Here is a 25459-nt window from a genome sequence, read left to right as displayed (position 1 = left end):
CATGATAATGTATTATAATATAAATGAGTGATTTTGAATTAAGTATAAAATAACAACTAATCATATGATAACGTTTCATTTATATACTTAAAAGTATGTACATATAATATTGCTCGAACTAAATATCAATTGACAGGACATGTTCACTCGCTAGTCAAAACATGGATTGTGGCATCTATCGATTAATGTTTTTCTAGGAGCCACTATAAGGGTAGAGAACTTTCTCTATCGTCAACAAATATATTAACCAATTTAGATGAAAGTAGGAGCAGACGTCTCATTGTCAGGTCACATTCACCAAACGAATTACAAAACTTGAGAATAAGAGAGAAGAAATTGAGAAAATTGTTTCGTTTTCGCTAACAGTAATAGAATTTTAACTCTCTATACAGATTGTTCACGGCTTACTGGTGACCGAACTCGTCATCATCAGCATTCTACATCTTAAAAGAAAATGGGAAGTCAAATATCATCCATGAAAGTGCATGGATCTTTCCTCTCGGGATTTTTCGGTCACTGAAATTTGGCCAAAGAAACTTAAGGTCTAGTAAAATGTGAAAGTTAACATTTGGGCCCTTATGTGTGCGCTTATAGTTTAAGCGAACAATTATTTAGAGAATTTTGAAAAAGTTTATAATATCACTAATCTATTAAACCTAATTTTCTTATCGGTACTGGAATTGTTCTATTTTTTAACAAAATTTTCCGTTAATAGTTTTTTTTTGTTAAATAGTTATGTTAATTTTTAACGTCATTTGCATAAAACAAATTACATGTATTTTAGATATCTAATACAAAAATAAAAAATTAGAAGTGATAAGAATTTAAGTGATACTTTTAGATTTTAATGGACCAAAAAGTAGAATATGATCCAAAACTTCAACATAAAGTTTAGGATTAATTAATAATCAATCTTACCAAAAGATGCCAGTAGCTTTCTACTTCAAATTCGTTATCATACTAATAATAGATTAGAGAGAATAAAGAAAAGAATGAGGTTTAGATATCATCTTACTTCCAATAAGATGCTATCATGTGTCCGGTTTAGATAGTTGACAAAGTAAATAAAAGCTAAAAAAAGCCCAACATATAGGGTTGGACTCGAATCGAGCCTGTTTGATCTCAGTTCAAACGAGCCTGAAACGAGTCATCCCTATACGAGATCAAGCTACTCATCAAAATTTTCAATTAAAAATTTTGATACAAAACGACGTCGTTTTGATTAATATATATTAAAACGACATTGCTTTAATAACGAAAAACGAATCGAACTGAATTCGAACTGAGTTTGAGCTCAGCTAAATGTAAACCAAGCCAAACTCAAGCTCGGCTTGGCTCGAATCCAACCCTACTAACATAGAGTACAACCTACAAAATTACGGATCGTGTCAAGATTTGCTTTTAAGGTGAGCCATGATAAGAGCCTAAAGGGAAGACTTGCAGGTCAACACGACATAATTTATAAAATTTTAAAAAATAAAAATATATAAAAAATTAATTTTTAGTGAGCTCACTCAAAAAGCATGCAAGCCTATCCGCAAAAAGCTCATGAGAGCATGACCTTGTTAACTCAAAGAGTCATTATGCTCTTATTTTGATGATAACAAACTAATATATCCCTAAACATATTGACTAATGATTTTACTTGAGTGTGAGTTTATAATTACAAGAATTTATCAATGCATTTGAAGGAGTTTCAAGATGGAAATGAAGACAAAACTTAAGTAGAAAATTCTTGAAGATTTGAAGTAAAACTCAAGTTTAGGTAGATATATTTGTAATTTGGAGCATTCGTTTTGATTAGAATATTTATTTGCATGAGATAGCTCACTTGAAAACTTATTCTCATATCTTTCACATTTTGGGTTAAAATGTTGTTTTTCAAACTTGTTGGGTTAAGCAAATTTTTTCACTAAAGTTTATAAATTCATTTAAAATGATGAAGTTTTGAAAACTACATTTTCATTGTCGTGTCTTTCGAACAACGCTTTGTTGCCGTTTGTGGTGGTGAATGGTCGTTCTTTATGGGTGGATCTGAAAGATGGATAGAAAACGTCGGTTGTCGACTGGAATGGTGGTGGTCGGAGAATGAAAACAAACCCTATGAGTGAATCTAAATTTTTCAAACTTTGAGAATGAGGTGAAGTATTAGTCTTTAAAACTTAGAGGAGAAATGACATAAAATTTTAAGGTTTTAGGGTTTAGGGATAAAATAACGATTTTACTTCTACCTGTAATTGAAAATTTTGATGACAATTAGTTTGTGGGTGGGTGTTTAAATTTTTTATTAGTCGTAGGTATGTTTTTAAGATTGAGTTAAAATTTGAGGGGAAAATAGTACTTTGACCTAATTGCATATTCTTCCATTATAAAACTGAATAATTAATCTATCAGAATAGCATCCAAACTTACAAGGTTATAGATTAATTATTATTTAAATCGAATGACTATTTCCCATCCGAATTTCGATGAAACTGAAATTCCCATCCGTTCTTCATGTTGTTGGTGAAAATTGTTATGTTACAAGATAGAAAAATTATTTTGCGTAATTAAAAAAACAACAATTCAAAAAATATTTATAAAGTATAATGGGCCCTACCCACAATATTACACATTCATATATTTTTAAAATAACTTTATCCTATATTCAAACAAGATATTTTTCAAATAACTTAATCCTATATTCAATTTAGATAATCTCAAATAATTTAATCCTTAAATTATTTCAAAATTAATAAATGTTTAAACACCCTCCTGATTATGCGCCATGAATGATCTCTTCTTTTCTTCATCGTTTTCTTTATTATTTTTCATATTTCTCCTACCACAACACTTGCTTATGACAAAGACAAGATGACTTCTGGCTTCAAATTCAATTTTAAAGTTTAAATAATTAATGGTTTCACCACCAACAACAGTCCACAGATCATTCAATGTCAATCGAAAAATGATGATCTAGGATAACAAGGAACCACTTCATGGACCGACCCATGAATAATCAAAAGAAGCATTTGGTACTAAAATATTTATAAGTAAAAAACCCATGATGGGTTAATATTACTATTATTATATTAAAAAATGTTATATAACTCAAACTCTACAATTAAGATAAATTATAAAAATAAAACCATTACACAGAACTAGTCATGTGGATAGGCCATATCGAATTGAGCTAGACTCAAATTTGCATAGCTTATCAAGCCATAGGCCATGCTAGGTTGAGGCCCACAAAAATGGTGACCCTAACAAGTTATGTTAGCCTGTGAAATTTGAATGCCCAGGGCATGAGTCGTGCCATAGTGGGCTTGCTAGCAACCTCTCTCTCTCTCTCTCTCTCTCTCTCTCTCTCTCTCTCTCTCTCTCTCTCTCTCTCAATATATATATATAATTTTTATAGGCCTTGCCAAGCTAGCCTGTAGGTCTTCTTGTCATAGCACACAAATTTATGGGTCATGTAGGTTGTGCCAAAATAATATGGGTCATATTGACCACAATGTTGATAGGACCCATTACCGCCTCTACCAAAAATTGATGTCGATATGAAACTAGTGATGATAAATGATTTATAAGTTTTAAATGCCTTTAAGACCAACAATGATGGACTTGTAAGCATTTTAATGAGAAATTTGAAGAGTCCATACATCCTTAAAAGTATAGACTTATTTAGTTTAACAAGAACATAAATAATTGGTTACTATAATTATAAAAATAGTACTTATAATAATTGGATATTTATCCTCTCGTTATTTATTTCACACTAAAGTTTTTTTTTAATCGATACAAGATTTGGTGGTTGAACTAAATATTTTGTTTGCTTTAAAAGACTTCCGAGAGTTGAATTACTTCCTGAGTTTTGAGGCAGTGAGAAAAACCTCAAAAATATACTTATCCTAGTCTAAATATGTCATTGATGTTCTAATGAAAAACAAAATGCAATGTATAACCCTTGTGCCACACCCATGGTAATTGAAACAAAGCTTTTTATACATTATAACTGTGAGAATTAAACCAAATTTTTATTAGTTTATTTAGTTGGTTTATGTAGACTTATTTTCATGAGATTTTAGCCCATAGGTTAGTTTTACAGAGGTTTGTGTCAGTTTTTATTTTTTTAATGGTTGGTTTCTTTTTGGTCTCAAACTTATTGTGTTTATTTTGTAATTGTTCTATGCAATGAATTATAAACTAAAGAAGTTTGCCTCCTAGTTTTTTTTGTTTTTTGGCCTTCATCTTTGTTCTTTAGATTATATTATTTTGTTTAATCAATATTTTGGCTCCTTCAAATTGGTATCAGAGCCTATAAGGGTCTTGTAAAAAATCTTAAAGCATGAAAAATTCTCATGTCCTATAATCATGTTAGGTTTTTGTCTTTGATGGCAAAAATGAATTTGAGATGTGGCGTTTGCAAATAGAGGAACTTTTAAAGTGTGCTAGAGTTTGGCATATTATACAAGATGGGTTAGAAATACTCATAAAGGGAATACAATTGACTACTACTGAACATATAAAATTGGAGAAAAATTAAGCTCGTGATAACAAGATTGTTGCTATATTATTAGCAAAATTGATTTAGATATCTACAACAAATTTATGCATGTGAAGACATTGAAAGTGATGTGAACAATATTGGTAAATTCCAATTGAAGCAATGATAATGTGAGAAGGGTTTAATTGCATAAATTGAGAAGGCAATTTGAGTTAGCATGGATGAAACCCACAAAAGGTGTTAAAGAATTTTTTGCAAGAATTAACAATGTTGTTACTATTTTGCATACAAACGGTAAGGAGTTGAAGAATGTTCAAGTTGTGGAAAAAGTCTTGTAATCCTTGAGTCCTAAGTTTCATCACAAGAAGACAATTATTGAGGACACTAATGATCTAAACACATCGCAAATTGACATCTTAAAGGCCGATTGGAGACATATGAGATATCCCTAAATCGTCAACATGTTGATATTGGTGAAGAAGTGTTGTAGGCTCAAATATTTCAATCTAAGGAGAAAGGGAAGACCTCCAATGCTACTGATTCAAATCAAAGAGGCCAAAATTTTAGAGGTAAAAGATGTGGAGGCAGAGGCAATTTTAGAGGTTGTGGTAGAGGTAACAATTTCAACTACAAGAGAAGTAATAATTCATATAATAAGTAGCAAAATAATCAACAGAATAATAATAATTATCAAAGGTGTGATAAATAAAAAATTGAGTGTTATAAATGCATTAAGATGGTTCATTACCACTATGAATATTGGTATGATAGGAGATTTAATAATAGAAATTTTCATGCAAATGTGGCTGAGAATTTTGTTGATAAAGATGAGACAATTTTATTTTCTTGTTTTGGGGATGAAGAAAATCAGGAAAATAATTGGCTTATTGATTCTGGCTATAGCAATCACATGTGTGGGGAAAATAAGTTGTTTACAGATTTGGATGAATCATTTAGATCCTTTGTTAAATTTAGAAATAATGAAAGGGTGTTCATTATTTGAAAAGGGAAGATTGGTATTACTTTGAAAAATGGTACTTCTAATTTTAAATTTGATGTATTATATGTGCCAAACCTTCATCATAATTTGTTGAGTCTTGGGCAAATTTTTGAAAAAAGGTATGATTGCACTTTAAGTTTGACAGTTGTATAATTAAGGATGATAAGTTCGAACTAATTGCAAAGGTAAATATGAATAATATTTGTTCGCGGCCCATTACTCCTTACCTTGTCTTAGTTTTGTGACTTTTGATGACACTTGGTTGTGGCATTTAAGTTTTGGGCACTTGAATTTTTGGAATTTGAGTTTTCTTACTAGAAGAAAATTGGTAACTAGGCTACCTTCTATTACTTTTTTTGATAAATAGTGTGAGTCTTGGATTTTGGAAAAGAAACATAGAGATCCTTTTTCCAGAAGGCAAGGCTTGAAGAGCTAAACAGTGTGAAGTTTGCTTTTTTTTGAATATTATACTTGAAGAAGAAGTATATATCGAACAACCTGCAAGTTATGTTAGAAAAGGCCAAGAAAATAAAGTTTACAGGTTCAAGAAGACATTGTATGGATTGAAGCAAACTCCTAGAGCTTGGTATACTAGTATTGATTCATACTTTGTTAAAAATGGTTTTCTAAAATGTCCACATGAGCATACTTTATACATTAAATTTAATCTTGGAAGAGATGTTCTTATTGTATGCTTATATGTGGATGATTTGATATTTACTAGTAATAATCTCAAATTAGTTTTTGAATTTATGAGTCATTTTGAGATGACGGACTTAGGATTGATGCCTTATTTTCTTGGAATTAAAGTTTATCAGCTAGATAGTGAAATATTTATTTCACAGAAATAATATGCTGGTGACATTTTGAAGAGGTTTAAGATGGATATTGCAAAATTAATGATCACCCCAATTAAAAAAAAATTGAATTGACAAAAGATGAGACTAGTGAATTTGTTGATGCTACTTACTTTAGGAGATTAGTGGAGAGTTTTAGATGCTTGACTTCCAAGATGCCTAATATCACTTTTAGTGTTGGATTGATTAGTAGATTTATGGAATGCCTGTGCAAGTCACACTTCCAAATAGCTAAAAGGATATATCTAAGGTTTGCAATTTGTGATATCTTTTATTCATATTTTGATGGTAGTGGTTTTATTAGTTACACAGATAGCGATTGAGCTAATGACATGATTGAAAAAAGGAATACTTCATATTATGCTTTTTATTTGGGTTTTGGTGTGTTTTCATGGTCTTCTAAAAAGTAGCAAGTTGTGACTTTATCAACACCTAAGGCATAATATATGGTAGAAATAAGTAGTGCTACTCAAGTAGTATGGTTATGGGAATACTTAAGTTTTTATAATATAAACAAGATAGTCCAACCAAAATATTTTGTGATAGCAAATCTGCTATTGATTTGACTGAAAATCCAATTTATCATGGTCATAGCAAGCACATTGGTATCAAGTGTCATTATACACAGGATTTGGTTCAAAATAAGGAGATTGAGATTGACTATTACAAGACTAAAAATTCAGTGGTTGACATTTTTATAAAGTCATTAAAGTTGCAGACGTTCATGAAGTTGAAGAAGATGTTGGGCATGCTCAAATTTGAGGAAATTGGTTTAAGGGAGACAATGTGAAAATTAAATAAATTTTTTATTAGTTTATTTAGTTGCTCTATGTAAGCCTGTTTTCACAGGACTATAGTCCATGAGTTAGTTTTTCAGCTGTTCCTATCAGTTTTTATTTTTTTTTGTGGTTAGTTTCTTTTTGATCTCAACCTTTGGAGTGTTGTGTTTATTTTGTGACTATTCTATGCAATGAATTAGAAACTAAAGAAGTTTATCTCCCAGTTTTTTTTTTTTTTGTTTTCTAGTCTTCACATTTGTTCTTTAGGTTATATTATTTTGTTTAATCAATATTTTGGTTCCTTCAAAACCTTTTTTTTTAAAGATCTCACTATCTATAAGAGTTAGGTCTTAGATGTACAAATGACACCCTTGCCTTTTTCTACAAATTGAAGGGTATGTTGATGCAAATTGGGCTGAAGATGTAAGGGACAAAAGGTCCACAAGTGGCCATTGTGTGTCTTTTTAGGCCATAATCTCATTCAATGGAGTTTCAAAAAATAAAAGGTGGTGTCCTTATCTTTCACTGAGCCTGAGTATAGATTTCTCAGCTAGGTGGCCAGTGAAATTACTTGGCTAGAAACTTATAAATTGAAATGAAAGTTACTGTATTGCAAAATGCTGTGCGGTGTGATAGTTAGAGTGAAAACCCTCTTACATCAAATTATGTGTTCCGCAATAAAACGAAGCACATGAAAATACTTGTGCATTATATCTGAAAACAAGTGGCTTCAAAAAGCTTGAATATTCAGCATCTACCCACAACATTTCAAGTAGCAAATCTGCTCACCAAAGCTCTAACAACAAAGAGGTTTGAAGAGCTGAAGAAAAAACAGTGCACTAGGAGGTGAATTTTCTAATTTCTGGAATACTAGTGATTGCAACAAAGAGGTCAATAACAAGGGTAAGAATGCTGGTCAAACATAGTAAAAAACTGTTGGTGATGTTGTCAGCTTGTTCTGTACAGTGGTGAATTGGTTTGGTGCCTCTGATCTATACAATTGCTAAATCTGCTCTTCATTGATTATTTCAACTGTCTTACTAGTTTGTGGTTTCAGGGAGGAAATCATGAGAGTTTGTGGATTGCTATCATGATAAAAGGTCTATTTGCAGTCTCTTTTTCTAGTTGGACTCAGGGACGATTTGCATTTGAAGCTATTCTGATTAAGATGATTAGTCTCTACTGACCGATCTGTATGCAATTTTCCTTTCTAATATTCTCGTTTTGCCCTTGAATTTGTGGTCTAAATGATGTGGTTAACTGCTGCTGATTCTCTGTTTTTCTCTTCAGAACTCAAGGAAGGTCCTACATGTTGTCAGCAAATGAATGTGGATAATTGTCATTAATGATGTGTGTATGTGTTGAAGTTCGTTTTTTTTTTTCCTGTTACTTTGAAATTGAAATTGAAGACAAGAAGGTGATATTTTCATTCTTGCATTTTTTACTTTGGCAAACTAAAAACGGTGTCGTTGTGCTACTAAAATTTTCATTTTTATCAAAACTCGGGTGAAACTTCTCGACTCCCCAGTTGTTGGAAGATATTTTTTTAGTTCTCTACTCTTCACTTTCCCTCTCTAATGAGAAGATGAAAATTGTGACTTCATCAACTAGATTCAAGCAGTAATCCAGATCAAAATCGAACAATATTGGCTCTATTTTTCATAGTTGTATATTTCAGATTTGCTTATAAATATGTAACTTTTTAATTTTTTCAAAATAAAACTCTATGTTAATCTTCGCTTCTTAGCATACCTTTCAGGAAATAGTCATTTGGCCTATCATTTAATAAAAATTCTAAAATCTTGAGTTGAACGAACACACCCTTAAGTCTTAATTACCATTGAGGTTATGTTGAAATTTATTGGGTTGAATAGGCTAACACTGAGTCAACAAATTTGGACCTGCACCAAGCAACCATGCATATAGAAAAATAAACATGTCAAGGTTAAACCAGCAAATTACCCCACAATTATCTAATTAATCTTCTTTAATGACATCAATAACTTAATAATCAATGAGATGATTAATTATAAAGTATATATCAATAATTAATTATACTTTATCAAATAAAATTTATCAAAGACTGCTGATATCATCTACACCATCCTCACTGGTATCAGATGGGTGGAGCTTCTTTATGTAGATTCCCCTGGCATGTGTAAGAGTCAAGTTTTTTCACTAGATGCAATGTACTTACCCACACCCTAGTATCATTTAACTTCTTTAAAAAAAAAAAAAAAAGCCGATATATTAGCCTATGGTCGCACAAGTGGACCCACAAAAATCTATCATGCTAATCAGATCAAAAAGTGTCATGTGATTGGCTTGTCATCTAATGCTAGGTTGACCTAGATGATGACAAGGCAAGAAGATAAAGCTTCCGTAAAAAATTTGATGGGCAAAATATATCACTTGATAAATGTTCGGCTTTTGATGGCGACAGTTGAATTAAAATTTGTATATAAAGTAACAAGATATCTCATCACAACAAACAAAATCTCCTGGAAAATATTTCATAATTTATTTTCTTGAGAGCTTAGGTTAATTGCTTTTCAATGGAGGACGAGAAGGAGGAGAAGCATATGAGCGATGAGGAAATTATTTTAAACCCTGATGGTCAAAACCCTAATATTAATGGAGGCAATAGAGTGAGTAATGATTATGGTGGTGGTTCAGCTGAGCCTCATGATATGCATAGTGAACTTTATGCCATTCATGGGAATGCTTATTTTGACTTCTTTCCGCCGGGTTATCGTTTCAAGCCTAATGACGATGAGTTGGTGGTACACTACTTGAAGAAGAAGATTCTGAATGAGCGTTTGCCCCCCAATCGGATCGAGGAAGTGGAGCTTTATAAGAGGAATCCTCAGGACCTTGCAGGTTTGAAAGAGAGTTGTTTAGTTTGTTTATATTTTATTTTATTTATTATTGTTTATGGAGTGAGAATGATTCATCTTTTTAGATTAGAGAGTTCTTAAGTTTCTCATGTTAAAGGAAGTTAATTTGTATCTTTGGCATTTGTGCGTTCTTTTCTCTTTCCAGATAATTACATTTCCCATGGAGATAAGGAATGGTATTTCTTTACACCAAGAGATAGAAAATACAAGAATGGAGAGAGGCCTAATCGTTCTGCAGGAGATGGATACTGGAAGGCTACTGGAGCTGATAGACCTGTCAACCATAATGGGGTTCAAGTGGGATCTAGGAAGGCTTTGGTCTTCTACAAGGGAAAGCCTCCAAAGGGTGACAAAACTGACTGGATTATGCATGAATTTAGAGTCGAGAATCTCCCCAAAAGAAAAAGGGCTGAAGTTGAAAACGATATGCGCGTAAAGTTTTCTCCTTTTCTTTCTATCTAATTCAATGCCTACATTACTTTTTCAATGTTAATGTTGACTCAAGTTTCCTGCAGCTGGATGATTGGGTTTTGTGTAGGCTATACAAGAAGGTTGACAAAAATTCCAAGGTTTCAGGTCGTCCAAGAGACGGTGAAGTCCCGCATCAAGAACCTGAAAATGAAGTTCCTCTTCAGGTTCAGGTTCCTCAGCAAATGCCCATACTAGAAGAACAAAAAATGCTGCATCAAGAAGGCTTCAGTATGCTTGAAGACCTTGTATCCTTTGGTGAAATATTTAGTCCCTACTACGAGGCAAATCCAATGGGGTTGTATCATATTGATAATTCTCTATTTTTTCAAAGCTGTCAAAGCAGCCTTATTGGAGGCTCTCAGACATTGCGCTTTCAGATTGGGCAGAATCCGATGATTCACCAGATGATTCCTGGTAATCGACTGTTGCCTGCCGAACCATATTCTTGTGCAGATAATATAAAGTACGAGCATTTTAATGACTACCACTCAGATGAACTTTTGAATAATTCACCAGTCCATCAGGAATATAATGCTACTGAGCCGATGGTTTCCGGCTACAAGGGGCCTCCCAACTCTGTCAGTGATGATCAAGGGGCTTCAAAATATGTCGTTTCTCCATCCTTCAATGATGATAGGCAGCTGAAAAAGCCGAAAATGCATCTCTAGATTACCGTTTGAATGAACTGTTAGATATCGTTTTCGGGAGACAGTTTACAAACCATCTTGTTTTGTTTAGGTAATATTTTTAGGAAGTTTCAGGTTTATTCTTGTTTTAACAATTCACTAACGATCTCATTTTGTTAAGATTGATTGTGCAGACTTGATATATTCTTATGTGATTGACTTAATATTTTAATCAAGGAAAATAAAATTTGATTGAAAATGGCAATGGTAGTTTAAATTAATCAGTCCAAGTTTAATAATAAGCAAGCACAAGAGAGTTTGAATAAATCCTGTAAAATGTTTCAATTTGCTTATTCAGTTTTTATACTTGACCCTTGTAGTGTGAATGCTTCTTATTCACCCTGGAAGAATCTTTTCCTATTTCTAATGATTATCAGTTGCCAGCTTGCTATTTCATTATATAAGGCAAAAACTGGACCCAACTAGTCTAGTTTATGCTTTTAGCAGCTGCTAGTTGTTCTGGAAATACATACAAAATGCTGCTCCAGAATCCTGAAGAAGGGAAGGCTGACACGAGAGCATAAACATAAACCCATTTACTTGCTGCTCTGGCCTGTGGGTGTGTGCACTAGAACATACTAGAACCAAATCTTCATTGTCCAGGTGGCAGCATATAATGGGTCAAGGTATAAACCACACGCTTGAGATAGCCCGAATCTGGGGTAGGTAGACATAACCTAGGAAGAAACTATGGTATTTCCCTTTAAAATAATGTATCCAAGAAGTTGCATAGAATTTGACTGGCTGATAATATTTTATGATAAGGATCTCCAATTTAAAATGATAAGCACGATTGTTTTTGCATTACAGCTGTTCGGTTGTCACTTTGCTTTGACAGCCCACTATATATTATAATGTTTAGTGGGCTGGCCCTTTAAATTGCCAAGGAATCAACATATTCCTAGTGTGTCAACATATTCTCAGTGCCACATTAAGAACAATCACAACTTTTGCAAAAGTCAATGGCTTGCAATTCTTCCTCTTCTTCTTTTTATCCATATGTTTCAGTACCCTTCTTGTTGTTCTCTCTTTTGGCTGCTACTTCTTTTCTTGTTGCATTTGGCAATTTTTATCAGGACGTTGATGTCACTTGGGGAGCTGGCCGTGCAAAGATTCTCAACAATGGCCAGCTTCTTACTCTCTCTCTTGACAAAGTTTCTGGCTCTGGCTTCCAATCCAAGAGTCAATTTCTCTATGGAAAGCTTGATATGCAGATTAAACTTGTCCCAAATAACTCCGCAGGCACTGTTACTGCATACTATGTAAAAATTCTCGAAATTTATGATTCTTGTTCCAATTAACTTTTATACTATGATGTTTAATTCTAATGCATGGATTTTGTATTTTGCAGTTACAATCAGCAGGGTCGTCTTGGGATGAAATAGACTTTGAATTCCTGGGAAACTTGAGTGGGGATCCTTACATTGTTCACACTAATGTTTACACTCAAGGCAAAGGTAACAGAGAACAACAATTCTACGTGTGGTTTGATCCCACTGCTGATTTTCACACCTACTCAATCCTCTGGAATCCAAGCCATATTGTGTAAGTTTTCCTGAAACCACATCTAATTTCTCCAACTATTACTAAAATTTGGTTTATGTATTTGCATTAAATCTGTTATGTTTTCTTTCTTCAAGCTTCTATGTCGATGGCAGAGCGATCAGGGAGTTCAAGAACCTGGAATCAATGGGTATTCCGTATCCAAAAAATCAGCCAATGAAAATTTACAGCAGCCTCTGGAATGCTGATGACTGGGCGACAAGAGGAGGGTTGGTGAAGACAGACTGGTCTCAGGCCCCATTTACAGCTTCCTTCAGGAACTTCAATGCCCAAAATGCTTGCGTTTGGGCTAATGGGGCATCATCTTGCAATTCAAACTCTACCGCGAATCCATGGTTCTCTGAGGAGCTTGATTCTGAAAGCCAAAAGACGCTCGAATGGGTCCAGAAAAATTACATGATTTACAATTACTGCAATGACACCAAACGGTTCCCTCAGGGCCTCCCCCAGGAATGCAAAGTTACAGCCAAGAAATAAAGAGGATGAGAACTTAATCTAAAAGTCACGCAATATTTAATATTTTGCTTCAGACATTTACATTGGATACATGGAAATTTTATAGTTGAAGCATTATTCCTACGACTTTGATGTATCTAAATAAACATTTTGAATAATATAATTTTCTTTGTTCAATTAATGTTAGAAAAAAAAAACAGAATTATAATTTTATGATAAAAAAAATATTAACTTGGATAATTTTATAGTGGAGATTTGTAGAAATAAAGATATCCTCGCCTGAAAGTTCTGATGTAAATCTAAGAGTTAATGAAGATTACACATGATCAAAGATCTCTAAATTTGATAAAATTCTTCAACTTCTTATCATTATGTAAAACTTTCTATCATTATCCACATCAAATAGAGTTTAAATTTAAATTAAAAGGCAATTTCAGATAGCAAAAATAAAAAAATATTGCAAATTTGATAGTTTATCCATGCTAACTATTTCAGTATTTGTTTATCAGTACTTAAGATCTGCATTGAAAAAGGATGCAGACGTCCCATGGAGAAGCTATGCTCCATATTTTCTTATTTAACCATAACTTATTATAATATTATGGCTGAAGCACTATGTCCCACCCAAACTTTAACAAAATAAAATGCCCCACCTTTTGAGTTTACAATTTTCATTTTCATACTCATCCATCAAAGTTAGATTTTACAATCAAAATATTTTTGCCACTTTATACAATATATAATAAGATTAATAGAGTTGTTAGCAAACACTTATTCATTTTATAAATTTAGTTTACAGAATTCATAATAGTAACAAGTTTATAAAATAAAACAAATTTATAAATAATAATTTTAATAAATTTAATATTTATAAACTTATAAATTTATTATAAAAATATAAATTTTTTTAGATAAAATGTTATTTAACTTTGAAAGTTATAAGATATATGTTTTTTGCTTTTCACAAACTTTATCAAAAAATTAACAAATTTAACAAACGGGTATGAGAATGAATTTTTCAAACTTAGAAAGTGGAACAGTTTTTTCATCAAAGTTTGGATGGAAATGGTTATTATCCATTAAAGCATAAATCAGTAATTTTATGTCTCTTAATTTTAAAATATTAAAAAAAATAACTCCTCCACTATTAGACCCAAAAGTTTTAAATATAACAATTTAACTTTAAAAATGTTTGAAAACTCAAAAATCAATCCTTAATTTTTTTTTTTGGGAAAGTTCTTTGGGTGTTAAATATCTTTTTTCTAAACCACCAAGAGACATATTGAAAATGTAAAAAATTTTTAAAAACACTACCATTTTTTGAATTTCGAAAAAACTCTAAAATTTTAATTAAACCCATAATATTTTCAAAAAGTATAATTCATCTTCAAACATTAAATTATAAGATATTGATATTCTTATCTATATTTTTACTAATATAGTTATTATTATCATTTGTCATTATTCTTACCCTATAATCAACCAAAAACAAAAAAGATAAAAAAGGGATGAAGATTAAAAGAAAAGAAAAATAAATAAATTTTTATATAATTTTGATCCTTAAAAGGTGTACTTCTTAATATTGTGTCAATTTTTTCGTTAATAAAGTTCGACTTTTAAGTGCGAAACAATTATTTTTGTCATCTAGTAATAGAAAAAGTGTTTTAGGCTACATGATGGGTGGTGGGAAAATTAAATTACCCTTTAAATTAAAGGTCAAAACTTGGATTTAATGGACTTTAAAACAATATTTAATGAATCTACAAATTTTGACCACGAGCCATCTAGCCTTTCTTCTTTCCCATTTTCTCTTTTCTTGTTTGTTTATTTAATTATGTGTGATACTATTGATCTCTTATATTTTTCTCTCTTAAAATTCTAATTATTATTAAATATATAAGTAAAATTTTATCCCTCATCAAAATTATTAAATAATACACAAAAAAAGGGTTGGATGTATAAAAACAAAATTTGAATTTTTACCTTAATCACAAAACCATAATTGAATAAACCCTAGTTCTATTTTAATCAATAGCGATGCAATTCATGATATTGAAATTTATGTTTTGCAAAGAAAAATTGCACTAATTATTTACATTATTGGAAGTCGAAACACATTGGCATTTCAAATAATAAGTGGATTTTTTAAAACATAAATAAAATCAGCTGTGTATACTAATAATATGTATTAATTTATATACTAATAATAATATTTCACAATGTGAACATTACTTTATATTTAAAATTACAATATATGTATAAGTTAATTTTACTAACTTATTTATAAAACTTAATGTAGCAATATATAAATATGTGATTTTAAAATGTGAGAAAAAATAAATAATCAAATTATGTAATTATATATGTTGTTATCTCAGTTTGTATAGGCAAATTAGTAAAATTTATTTGTGTGCACATTTTTATTCATATAATTCTATTTTCCAACCTAATGAATAAATTCATATATATGATTGTTTCCAATTATTTAGTATCATTATTTATCTAAAAGAAAATTGATCAAAATTTAAACTAATTGTCGATAATTGATTGGAATCCAAAAATAGAAGGTTACGACAGCAAGAACAATCATCAATAATTAATGTTTTTTTTTTTTTTTTTTTTTTTTGCATTTTCTCTACAAAAATTTGAGTGAAATTGTAAAATATAATATAATTTCTTCAAACTTTTGATAAATTTATTAGTTCACTTTTTCCCTGTTCGACCATTCTATTGGACAATACAAGAAAATTTGTAAGGTTGTTTTAATTAGACTCACGGGAAACGTGTTACAAAGTGTTGAATGTGTGCATATAGGACAATTTAAATACGTCTCTATCGAACCGAAAAGCCAAAAAAATTGACTTCTAACAAATATTAACAACAAATTTCATGTGAGTTTAATATAAAAGTTCCATCAAATACAAATTATGATGAAGCAAATTCGTGCATCATATCATTTGTTCGTCCGTGTTAAATGGACATATCATTTTTTGCTAATGCCCCGGATGCTTGATCTGATCCTACCAACGAAAATGATAGATAGCTAGAAGAAATAACACTGTTCATTATGATTCTCTGAACTCCGAGATTTTGTGCGGGCTGGCTGGAGGACCCTGGAGCCTTTGGTGCCTCGTGCTGGTGCTTGTTATGGATAAACTGCACAACTTTTAATGAGGCAAAAGCGGCAGGCGGGCACAGGCAACGAACCCATTAGGGACCTTTCAACATCAGCAAATAAAGTTTAACTAACGAGAGGCATAGCCGTATCCGATATCTATCCTCTTGCTTCAGTTTAAGCCACACTCATTCACCCAGTCAGAAACGGCAAGTAACCTTCCAAATTGACCTCTCTTATTCACTTCCTTTAATTCGGCAAAGGATTATTTTTCACCCAAATTTTAGCTTATTTTAAAAACTATACCTATGACCGATGAAAAATCTAAACACTTATCCACTTATAAACTACTGTTAACTTTTTCATTAAATATAAGGGTAAAATCATCATTTAATAATAATATTAAAAAATATATAATTTTATCTTTTTTTCTCTTTCAGATTTTAAAAATTAACATTTAACCTTCATACCTGGACTTTGAAAAGTAACTCCTCCCCCCCCCCCCCCCAAATCCCTAATTTTTTCTTCACTTGCCCTCGAGCTATTAACGACCGACGTGGCTAGAGGTTAAATGATGACGAGCGTTATCTAAATCTAGATGACACTCGTTATCCTTCACTATTTGATGGTGCGTCATCCATTCTCTAGATGAGGTTCAATGTCCATTATGGACAACCCTTGTCATCCAGTGAGGACAACGCTTGTCGTCCAATCTAAATGACTCTCCTTTGGATGACAGTTGTTATACTTGGACGATGATTGTCATTCAGAGGATGACCTCTAGACGAAGCCTCTTTCATCATTGGTCATCTATCGTCAGAGAAAGTGGTTGGATTTCGGGAGAAAAAGTGAATTTTTTAAAACTTAATTCAAGAGAAAAATATTAGTTTTATAAATTAAAGAGGGAAAATGAGATAAATTTTTAATTATTTTAATATTATTGATAACCCTAACAAAAAATATGTGAATGTGTCTAATAAAGTAAACTTTGAGTGGGTATTTGGTTTTTCATTTGCCATGGCTTTATATTAATCATTCAACAAAACTTGGGCGGGACATTGTCCTTTTCCCCCTTTCATTTGTCCATATTTCCTTTATATATTTTCTTCAATGCATGCACACCGCATAATTTCAAAGTTTAAAACGAAATAAAAATGGGTTCTCTCTCTTTAATAGTTTTGCTTGGGTCTATAATAGTTGTTTCTGCCGGGAATTTTAACCAAGAATTTGAAATCACATGGGGAGATGGTCGTGGTAAAATACTCGATAATGATAAGCTTCTTACTCTCTCTCTGGACCATAATTCCGGCTCAGGATTTCAGTCCAGGAATGAGTATTTATTCGGCAAGATTGATATGCAGCTCAAGCTTGTCCCTGGAAACTCTGCTGGCACTGTCACTGCTTACTATGTAAGTTTCATTTCATTCCGAATTTTGTTTGTTTCAGGATACGAGAAATTATGCATATGTTTTCTTCTTGATATATGTTGCTGCAGTTACGCTCAAAAGGGGCAGCATGGGACGAAATAGACTTTGAATTCTTGGGAAACCTGAGCGGTGAGCCTTACACCCTTCACACCAACGTTTATAGCCAAGGCAAAGGTGACAGAGAGCAACAGTTTCACCTCTGGTTCGATCCCACTCAAGATTTTCACACCTACTCCGTCCTTTGGAACCCCCAACACATCATGTAAATTCATTACACACAAACTGATTTTACATATATCTTAAATTCTGAATGAGGTGACAATAAAAGAATAAACAGATAAAATTTATTAACATTTTCTGTTATTTTATTGCATTTCAGTTTCTCTGTCGATGGGACACCGATTAGAGAGTTCAAAAACCTGGAGAGCATGGGCGTCCCATTTCCAAAAAACCAACCGATGAGGATACAATCAAGTATCTGGAATGCCGACGACTGGGCTACAAGAGGCGGACTTATCAAGACAGACTGGAGCAAAGCTCCTTTCACGGCCTCTTACAGGAACTTTAATGCCGAAGCTTGTGTCTGGTCCTCTGGAAAATCTTCTTGCACTTCAAGCTCACCCCCTCGAGGTGATTGGTTCAATCAAGGATTGGATTCCGGCGGCAAAAAGAAACTCAAATGGGTGCAAAACAACTACATGATTTACAATTACTGCACTGACACAAAGCGATTTCCCCAAGGCCTTCCCAAAGAGTGCTCGGTTAATTAACATTTTAAACTATTCGATATATAATTGTCAAACTAATAGTATATTATAAATATATTATAAATCTGCTTAATATTTATCTAAATAATTTTAGCAAATATGATTAATATCTTTAGTAAAAATATTTACCTAAATGGCTATCTAATTTGTTGTGTTATAATTGAGTTCCAAGCAATGTCGTATATTTGAAGCAATTAGTCTTGGTGGATTTTATACATATTATTTTACAATCTGAATTCAGATACATTAATCAATATAAAGACTTATAAAGTTTAATCATATTGTACTCAACTTGTCTCAGTACTCTAATAGGGACTTAATTATATTGAGTACTAATTTATATACTGATAATAATGATATAAATACTAATAATTATATAATTAAATATTATTTTATTTGATATTAATTTATAAATTGAGATTTATTATAAGTGTATATAATTTTATTAATTAATATGATGACTATCCCAAACTCTTGTATATAAATGAGTACAAATACATAAATATAAACGTTGATATATTATTACGTAATAAAATGATTTTAAATTATAAATAAAATAATATCTAATTGCATAACATTCAATTACATTATAATATACTATTATTTAATATATTTGTATTTATGTCTATTATTAATTCATATAATATTATGATTTTTCTTATTTTTCAACAATATGGCGTATTATATAAAATAAAACAGACAAAAAAATATTTCACTAAGAGCTGTGATTAAAAGTTCATTTGAAAATTTTCTACAATTAATGAGTTTTGAATGTGCTTTCTAGCGGTTATAAATGCTAAATCAATAGCAACTGAGTTGTTAGGAAACTTTGAAGAAATTAATCCAACATGCCAACTACTTATGCCAAATTATCATATTCTATTTACTTGAAAACAGTTTTCAAACATTTGGGTCTAAGATTTGACTAAATTTGTTAGTAATCGAAGCATTTAAGACATAATTAATTTTTCAAGTAAGATATCGTTTTCTGTGATATTAATTGCTTGACACTTTTTTTCTGTGATATTGAGAAATTGACATGTATATTACTAGAATACAAAATTGTGATTGCCTTCTGAGTTGTGCTGTTCCAGAAGTCAGTTTCGTATATTTTAGAAGTTAATTTGTTTAAGAGCTATGGGCTCTCCACTATTTTGAGCTTTTTATTTTTTGTATTTTCATCAAAAACTTGAAAAGCTTCTTTCTATTGGATTCGTGGATTTTGTAAAAGCATTTGTGTTTAATGTAATGACTATTTCTCGTATTAGTAATAAATGTGGTCCAAGTAGGGAGATCCCGGGAGAGACTTTGTTAAAAGAAATTAATTAGCATTTGCAAACAAAATCATTTTAAAATTATAAATTATTACAAAAGCTATATATAATTACAGGTTATTATTCTTATAGAATCTTCCAAGGATAATTCGATCTATTGACAAATTTTTTATTAAAAAGCATGAATTTTTAAAAAAGGTAACCTGAATTCTATAAAAAAGTTACTTGAATCTAGGAAGTGACGATAATTAGAGTTATATTAAAGTGCAAGTGATGCAAAATAGATGGAGCAAAATAATCTATTCTTCATCTTATAATCTTTCTCATCTATGATAAAAATTTCTTTATCGTCTATATGTGATTTTTCCTATATTAAGCTTTCCTTCTAAATGTTTTCTTATAGTAAGTATTTATGTATTTTGCAGTTAGCTTTTATTTAGTTTTCATAACAAAACTTAATCAATACGATAAAATTACACACACAAATAATGATGTTACTATGTAATTAGATAGTTTTATATTAGAAATAAAATAATATCCAACATATGATAATATATCATTATTTATATATAAAATTATGTATATTATTTGTGCACATAATAATACTCTAATTGATAATTATATAAAGAGATTCTTTCAAGAAAATGGATTCATCCATATCAACCAAATTGTAGCTATAGCTTCAATCCATCTACATTTGCGTCCCAATTAGAGATGAAGGTGGGTCATGTCGAGTCATGCCAAGCCGGCTTCGACATGGCCCACCAAGTTTGCAGGTTGTGTTGGGCCTAAGGCCCACACAGTCATTAGAACTACAAATACATCAAACATTTGGTTGGTAATAATTTGTAAATGCACTATCTTCTACACTTCAGTTTCACTTTGGAATATATGAAGATCTAGATGAGACATGGTAGGTATATATCAAGTAAGTTCATGTCTAACTTTAGGAGACATTTTCTTTTCCCCTAAAGGTGAAAATGTTGTTTCATCAAAGTGACAATCTACAAATCGTACAGTAAAAAGATCACCTTTTAATGGTTCTAGATATCTGATAATGGATAGTGAATTACATCCAACATAAATTTTAAAACGACATTAGGGTCTTATTTTTATGCATTTAAAAGATGCAATAAAGATATATATAACACAACCAAATATCCTTAAATGAGATATATCAAGTTGGTGACCAAGAATCAATTATAGGGGAGAATATTGATAATAAGAAGAAGGTCGTAAGCGAATTAATGTTGTAACATGTAATATAACATGTCCCTACATAAAAGTTGATAATTGAGTTTTTAGTAATAAAATATGTGTAATTATCTGGAGTCGTTTGATAAGAGACTTAGCTAATCCATTCTAAATGTAGACATGTGGGACTAAATGTTCAATATTAATCCCCAGAAAAACGCAATAATCATCAAATGTCTTGGATGTAAATTCACCAACATTATCTAGTCGTATTGACTTGATCGAATAATCTATAAAATGTGCCTTTAATTTAATAATTTGTGTTAACAGTTTAGCAAACACAACATTTCAAATTAGCAATAAACAAACATGAGACCATCGTACAAATGTATTAATTAAAACTATAAAATAACAAAATAGCCCACTTGATGGATGAACAAGTCCATATATGTCCTCTTGAATCCTTTATAAGAAAGATAGAGATTCAACTCTAATTATGAAAGAAGATGGTCTAATTACCAATTTGCCTTGTGTACAGGTGGTGCAAAATTTTTCAAAATTTTGCACCAGACAATAAAATTTTATGATTCTTTACTATATGTCTATGTGAATTTTCAATAATTCTACGTATTATTGTTGATCTTAGGTGACCTAGATGGTCATGACACAATATAAAAACTTTTGGATCAAAGAACTTTTGGTTCAATATTGCGTAGGTTTCAATTATCTTTATGATTGTATAATACAATTCAAATGATAAAATAGACAATTTTTCTAGTATAAACATTCTTCTAGAGGCATTATCAGTTATACAGATAAATTCTGTGCCGTTTTCACTCATGGTTTCAATGTAATAACAATTATTTTTTATATCTTTAAAATTAAGTATATTTCTTCTGGATTTACTTGAATATAATATATTATTAGTGCTTAATTTGGTTGTATTTTTCAACAAAGTTATGACTCTTTCGGAGTTTTTAATCAGATTTATTGATCATAATATATTATTTACTTTAACTTTAATTGGTGTTAAAATTAAGAAATTTTTTTTTCTTGAGAATTGTGTGCGTTATTGTACTATCCACCAAACACATGTCTTCATCATCAACTTTTGAGATCAACGCTTCAATTTTGGAGTCCATATCCTTTCATTTAAAAATTATGTTAATTATAACATACAAAAAATATTGAAAGGAAGAAGAATATGATAATAAAACACAAAATAATATTCATGACTCCAAAATAATTATATATGATGGATTTCAATTATAAAAATCTTGGGTATTCATATCACTATTTAAGTAACCTATATTTTTATTCTTGAAAGAAGTTTTGAAACATTAAGATTTATTAAATTGATAGAATCTAAATCATCAAAAATTTAATTATTGTGAATGTTTAATATAGATCCACCTAATGTTTATATGTACTACAAGTACATAACCAATGATATTTATGATTACGTCTATTGTTTTATGGTTTACTCTACAATATTCTTTATTCGTTTCAGTCTTAATCCACTTTTAGTGGTATGATTGAAATTTTCTATTATAACCATTTTAGATAAAAAATGATTTCATCTATGATCTCTCACACCCATGATAACTACTTCTGATAGTTTGATTGTTTTTTTATTAATGAGAAAATATTGATTCAGAATTTTCTTTCTTGATATTGCTACTACATGAGTATATTATTATAAAAAAAATAAAAGGTGGAAAATATTTTCTCTTCCACATTATCTTAATCAAGGAAAAATTCTGAATATCGCAGAGATGTACTAAATTACAGAGCCATTAGAATACTATTGAATCTGATGTTCAAATTTATCTTTTAAATTTCTCTATGAGTCTAGTGGATTTATCATTATATCCACATATTCGGCTTGCAATCTTTTGGGGATTTGATGCTGGTAAAATAGTGGCCTTGGATTTATCCTTCTAGGATATTTTATTTTACAAACTTTAGGTTACAAATCAGATACAATTATTATAATAAAAATAAATATTCAAACAATATTCAGACTTCTGGCCTAGATTATATTTTTGTAAACTTCAAGTTGCAAATAATATTCATGACTTCAGAGCCAAATTCATGATTTTGTAAAACTTTGGATTATAAATGATATTCAAGGCTTCAAGTTCAAATTCATAACATTCAAGACTTCAGGTCCAGATTCATATTGCAAACTTTGGGTTGCAAATATGATACAATTATAAATAAAATTTAAATAGAAGAATAAGAAAAATAAAAATATCTATAGTTTGTATTTTATAAGCAAGATAATATTATAACTGAGTTATTCATATTTGTAATATACAAATAAAATAATAACACAATTGAAAGATAACCAATATTAAAATATATCTGAACTGATGATTTTGATAATGTATTGTAATATAATGAATAATTTATATTCATAATGGTAAAATGAAAATTTAGATTTTTACGAAAATGAAGAGAAGAAACGGAAGTTGAATATATTAAGTAAAAAACTAAAAATGGAAGAAAGGAAGAAAAAGAAAAATGAAGATATTTGATTCAGAAATGGAACAAAAAGGGGAGAAAATATACTTGTTCTTATAAATATAATTGAATTAATTGAACTATGGAAACTATAACTAAATTTTATTAAAGGAATAAAAGGTAGGCTTCAGAAATGATAACAAGAAGCAAAAGGGAGAAGGAAGAAAGCTTTTAATTGAAGAAGTGTATATAACATGAAGTGAAGGGGGGTATTTATAGAAAATTTTGCCGCCCCTCCAGTCAATAAAAATGACAATCTTCAAAGCCAATTTTCCAAGGCATTTAATGCCTTTACATTATCTTTTAGCCAAAGTCTAAATCATGTGGTGGAAAAATCCACCATATATAACACTATCTTTTGGATTTTCACCATTTACAGATAATTACATTAACTTTGTTAAGAAAAAACCCAGGAGGATAAAAACCAAAATAAAGGAACATAATTATTTAATAACTTGTAAGTTGGTGTTAGACGTGCTTAAATTGCCTCATTTAAAACTTTACTAGGAAAACTCAGTAGGACAAAACCTAGTAAAGGAAAAAAAAAGTACAGTGCACCTTTTGTCTAATATGTGATAAACTTTAAATATTTGCCTGACAAATGCTCCCCTTGATGAATGCTCCTCTTCTTTGTAGTAGGATTAATTTGGTTGCTTGTTGAGCCATTGCATACCGATGTTATACACTAACTTCTTAAATGTTGATGTCGGTAGTGTCTTAGTGAACAAATCTACAAGATTCTCATTAGATTTTATTTGCTTGACATCAATCTTTTTGCTCTGCTAGAGCTCATGAGTGTAAAAGAACTTTGGTGAGATATGTTTGGTTCTGTCTCATTTGATGTATCCACCTCTAATTTGGGTAATACATGCTGCATTGTCTTCATATAATATGGAAGAAGTGTTTGTTGTAGAAGAAAGACTGCATGCATTTTAGATATGATGGATAATAGATCGAAACTATATGCATTCTCGACTGGCTTCATGAAGAGCTAAAATTTCTGAATGATTTGAAGAAGTTGCAACCAAGGTTTGTTTGGTGGAGTGTCATGATATTGTTGTGTCATTATAAGTGAAAACATATTCCGTCTGTGAACGGGCCTTATGGGGGTTAGAAAGATAACCAATATCTGTATATCTAACCAAATTAACGTTTTAATAATTTTTCAATATATGCTGATTGATGGATAAGTATTTCATTTGAATTATGCTCAATCTGCAAGCCAAGACAATATTTTGTTTTTCCCAAATCCTTCATTTCAAATTCTTTTTTAAGATATTCAGCAGTTTTTGAGAGCTCTTCAAGAGTTCTAATTAAATTCATGTCATAAACATAAACTACTACAATAGCAAATCCCGATTCTGACCTTTTGATAAAGACACATGGGCATATAAGGTTATTCACATAGCCTTCTTTTTTCAAATATTCACTGAGGCGATTGTATAATATACGTCCGAATTGTTTTAATCTACATAATGATCATTGTAATTTAACTGAGTACATGCCTCTTGAATTGACCCTTTTTACTTCAGACAATTTATATCCTTTAGGGAGTTTCATATAAATTTCAATGTCCAAAATTCTATACAAGTAGACAGTAACTATGTCCATTAGACGCATATCCAGTCCTTCAGAGACTGTTAAACTGATTAAATATCTGAATGCAATTATATCCATCACAAGTGCATATATTTCATCAAAGTTTATATCGAGCCTTTGGGAAAAGCCTTGGGCTACAAGCCTGACTTTATATCTAACAATTTCATTTTTCTCATTTCTTTTTCTCACAAATACCCATTTATATTCAACAGGTTATACGTTTTGAGGTGTTGGAACTATAGACCCAAACGCTTAACATTTTGCTAGAGAAGCTAATTATACTAGAATTGCTTTTTTTCATTTAGGGCAATCATGTCTTTGTTTGTACTTAGCCACAGTACGTGGTTCAAAATCATCATTAT

The 25459-nt window shown here is 30.8% G+C and overlaps 3 protein-coding genes across 3 annotated transcripts; all 3 read left to right on the top strand.

The window, feature by feature from the left end:
• The first annotated feature begins 9677 nt into the window (after positions 1 to 9677).
• Positions 9678 to 11158, top strand: LOC123200915 (NAC domain-containing protein 20-like). The gene is made up of 3 exons (XM_044616299.1): positions 9678 to 10002; positions 10165 to 10451; positions 10535 to 11158. The coding sequence occupies exons 1-3, from the start codon at positions 9678 to 9680 to the stop codon at positions 11156 to 11158; spliced, it is 1236 nt and encodes a 411-aa protein (XP_044472234.1).
• Positions 11159 to 12055: 897 nt separating this feature from the next.
• Positions 12056 to 13372, top strand: LOC123200181 (probable xyloglucan endotransglucosylase/hydrolase protein 23). Its single transcript, XM_044615328.1, has 3 exons — positions 12056 to 12438; positions 12528 to 12721; positions 12817 to 13372. The coding sequence occupies exons 1-3, from the start codon at positions 12139 to 12141 to the stop codon at positions 13214 to 13216; spliced, it is 894 nt and encodes a 297-aa protein (XP_044471263.1). The 5' UTR covers positions 12056 to 12138; the 3' UTR covers positions 13217 to 13372.
• A 4011-nt stretch (positions 13373 to 17383) lies between these two features.
• Positions 17384 to 18780, top strand: LOC123200217 (probable xyloglucan endotransglucosylase/hydrolase protein 23). The gene is made up of 3 exons (XM_044615369.1): positions 17384 to 17719; positions 17806 to 17999; positions 18117 to 18780. Exons 1-3 carry the CDS (start codon positions 17465 to 17467, stop codon positions 18505 to 18507), a joined length of 840 nt encoding a protein of 279 aa, XP_044471304.1. The 5' UTR covers positions 17384 to 17464; the 3' UTR covers positions 18508 to 18780.
• The last annotated feature ends 6679 nt before the right edge of the window (positions 18781 to 25459 follow it).

Source organism: Mangifera indica, chromosome 17, assembly GCF_011075055.1.
Source record: "Mangifera indica cultivar Alphonso chromosome 17, CATAS_Mindica_2.1, whole genome shotgun sequence".
In the NCBI taxonomy this organism is placed as follows: domain Eukaryota; kingdom Viridiplantae; phylum Streptophyta; class Magnoliopsida; order Sapindales; family Anacardiaceae; genus Mangifera; species Mangifera indica.
This window is presented reverse-complemented; position numbering and strand designations above follow the sequence as displayed.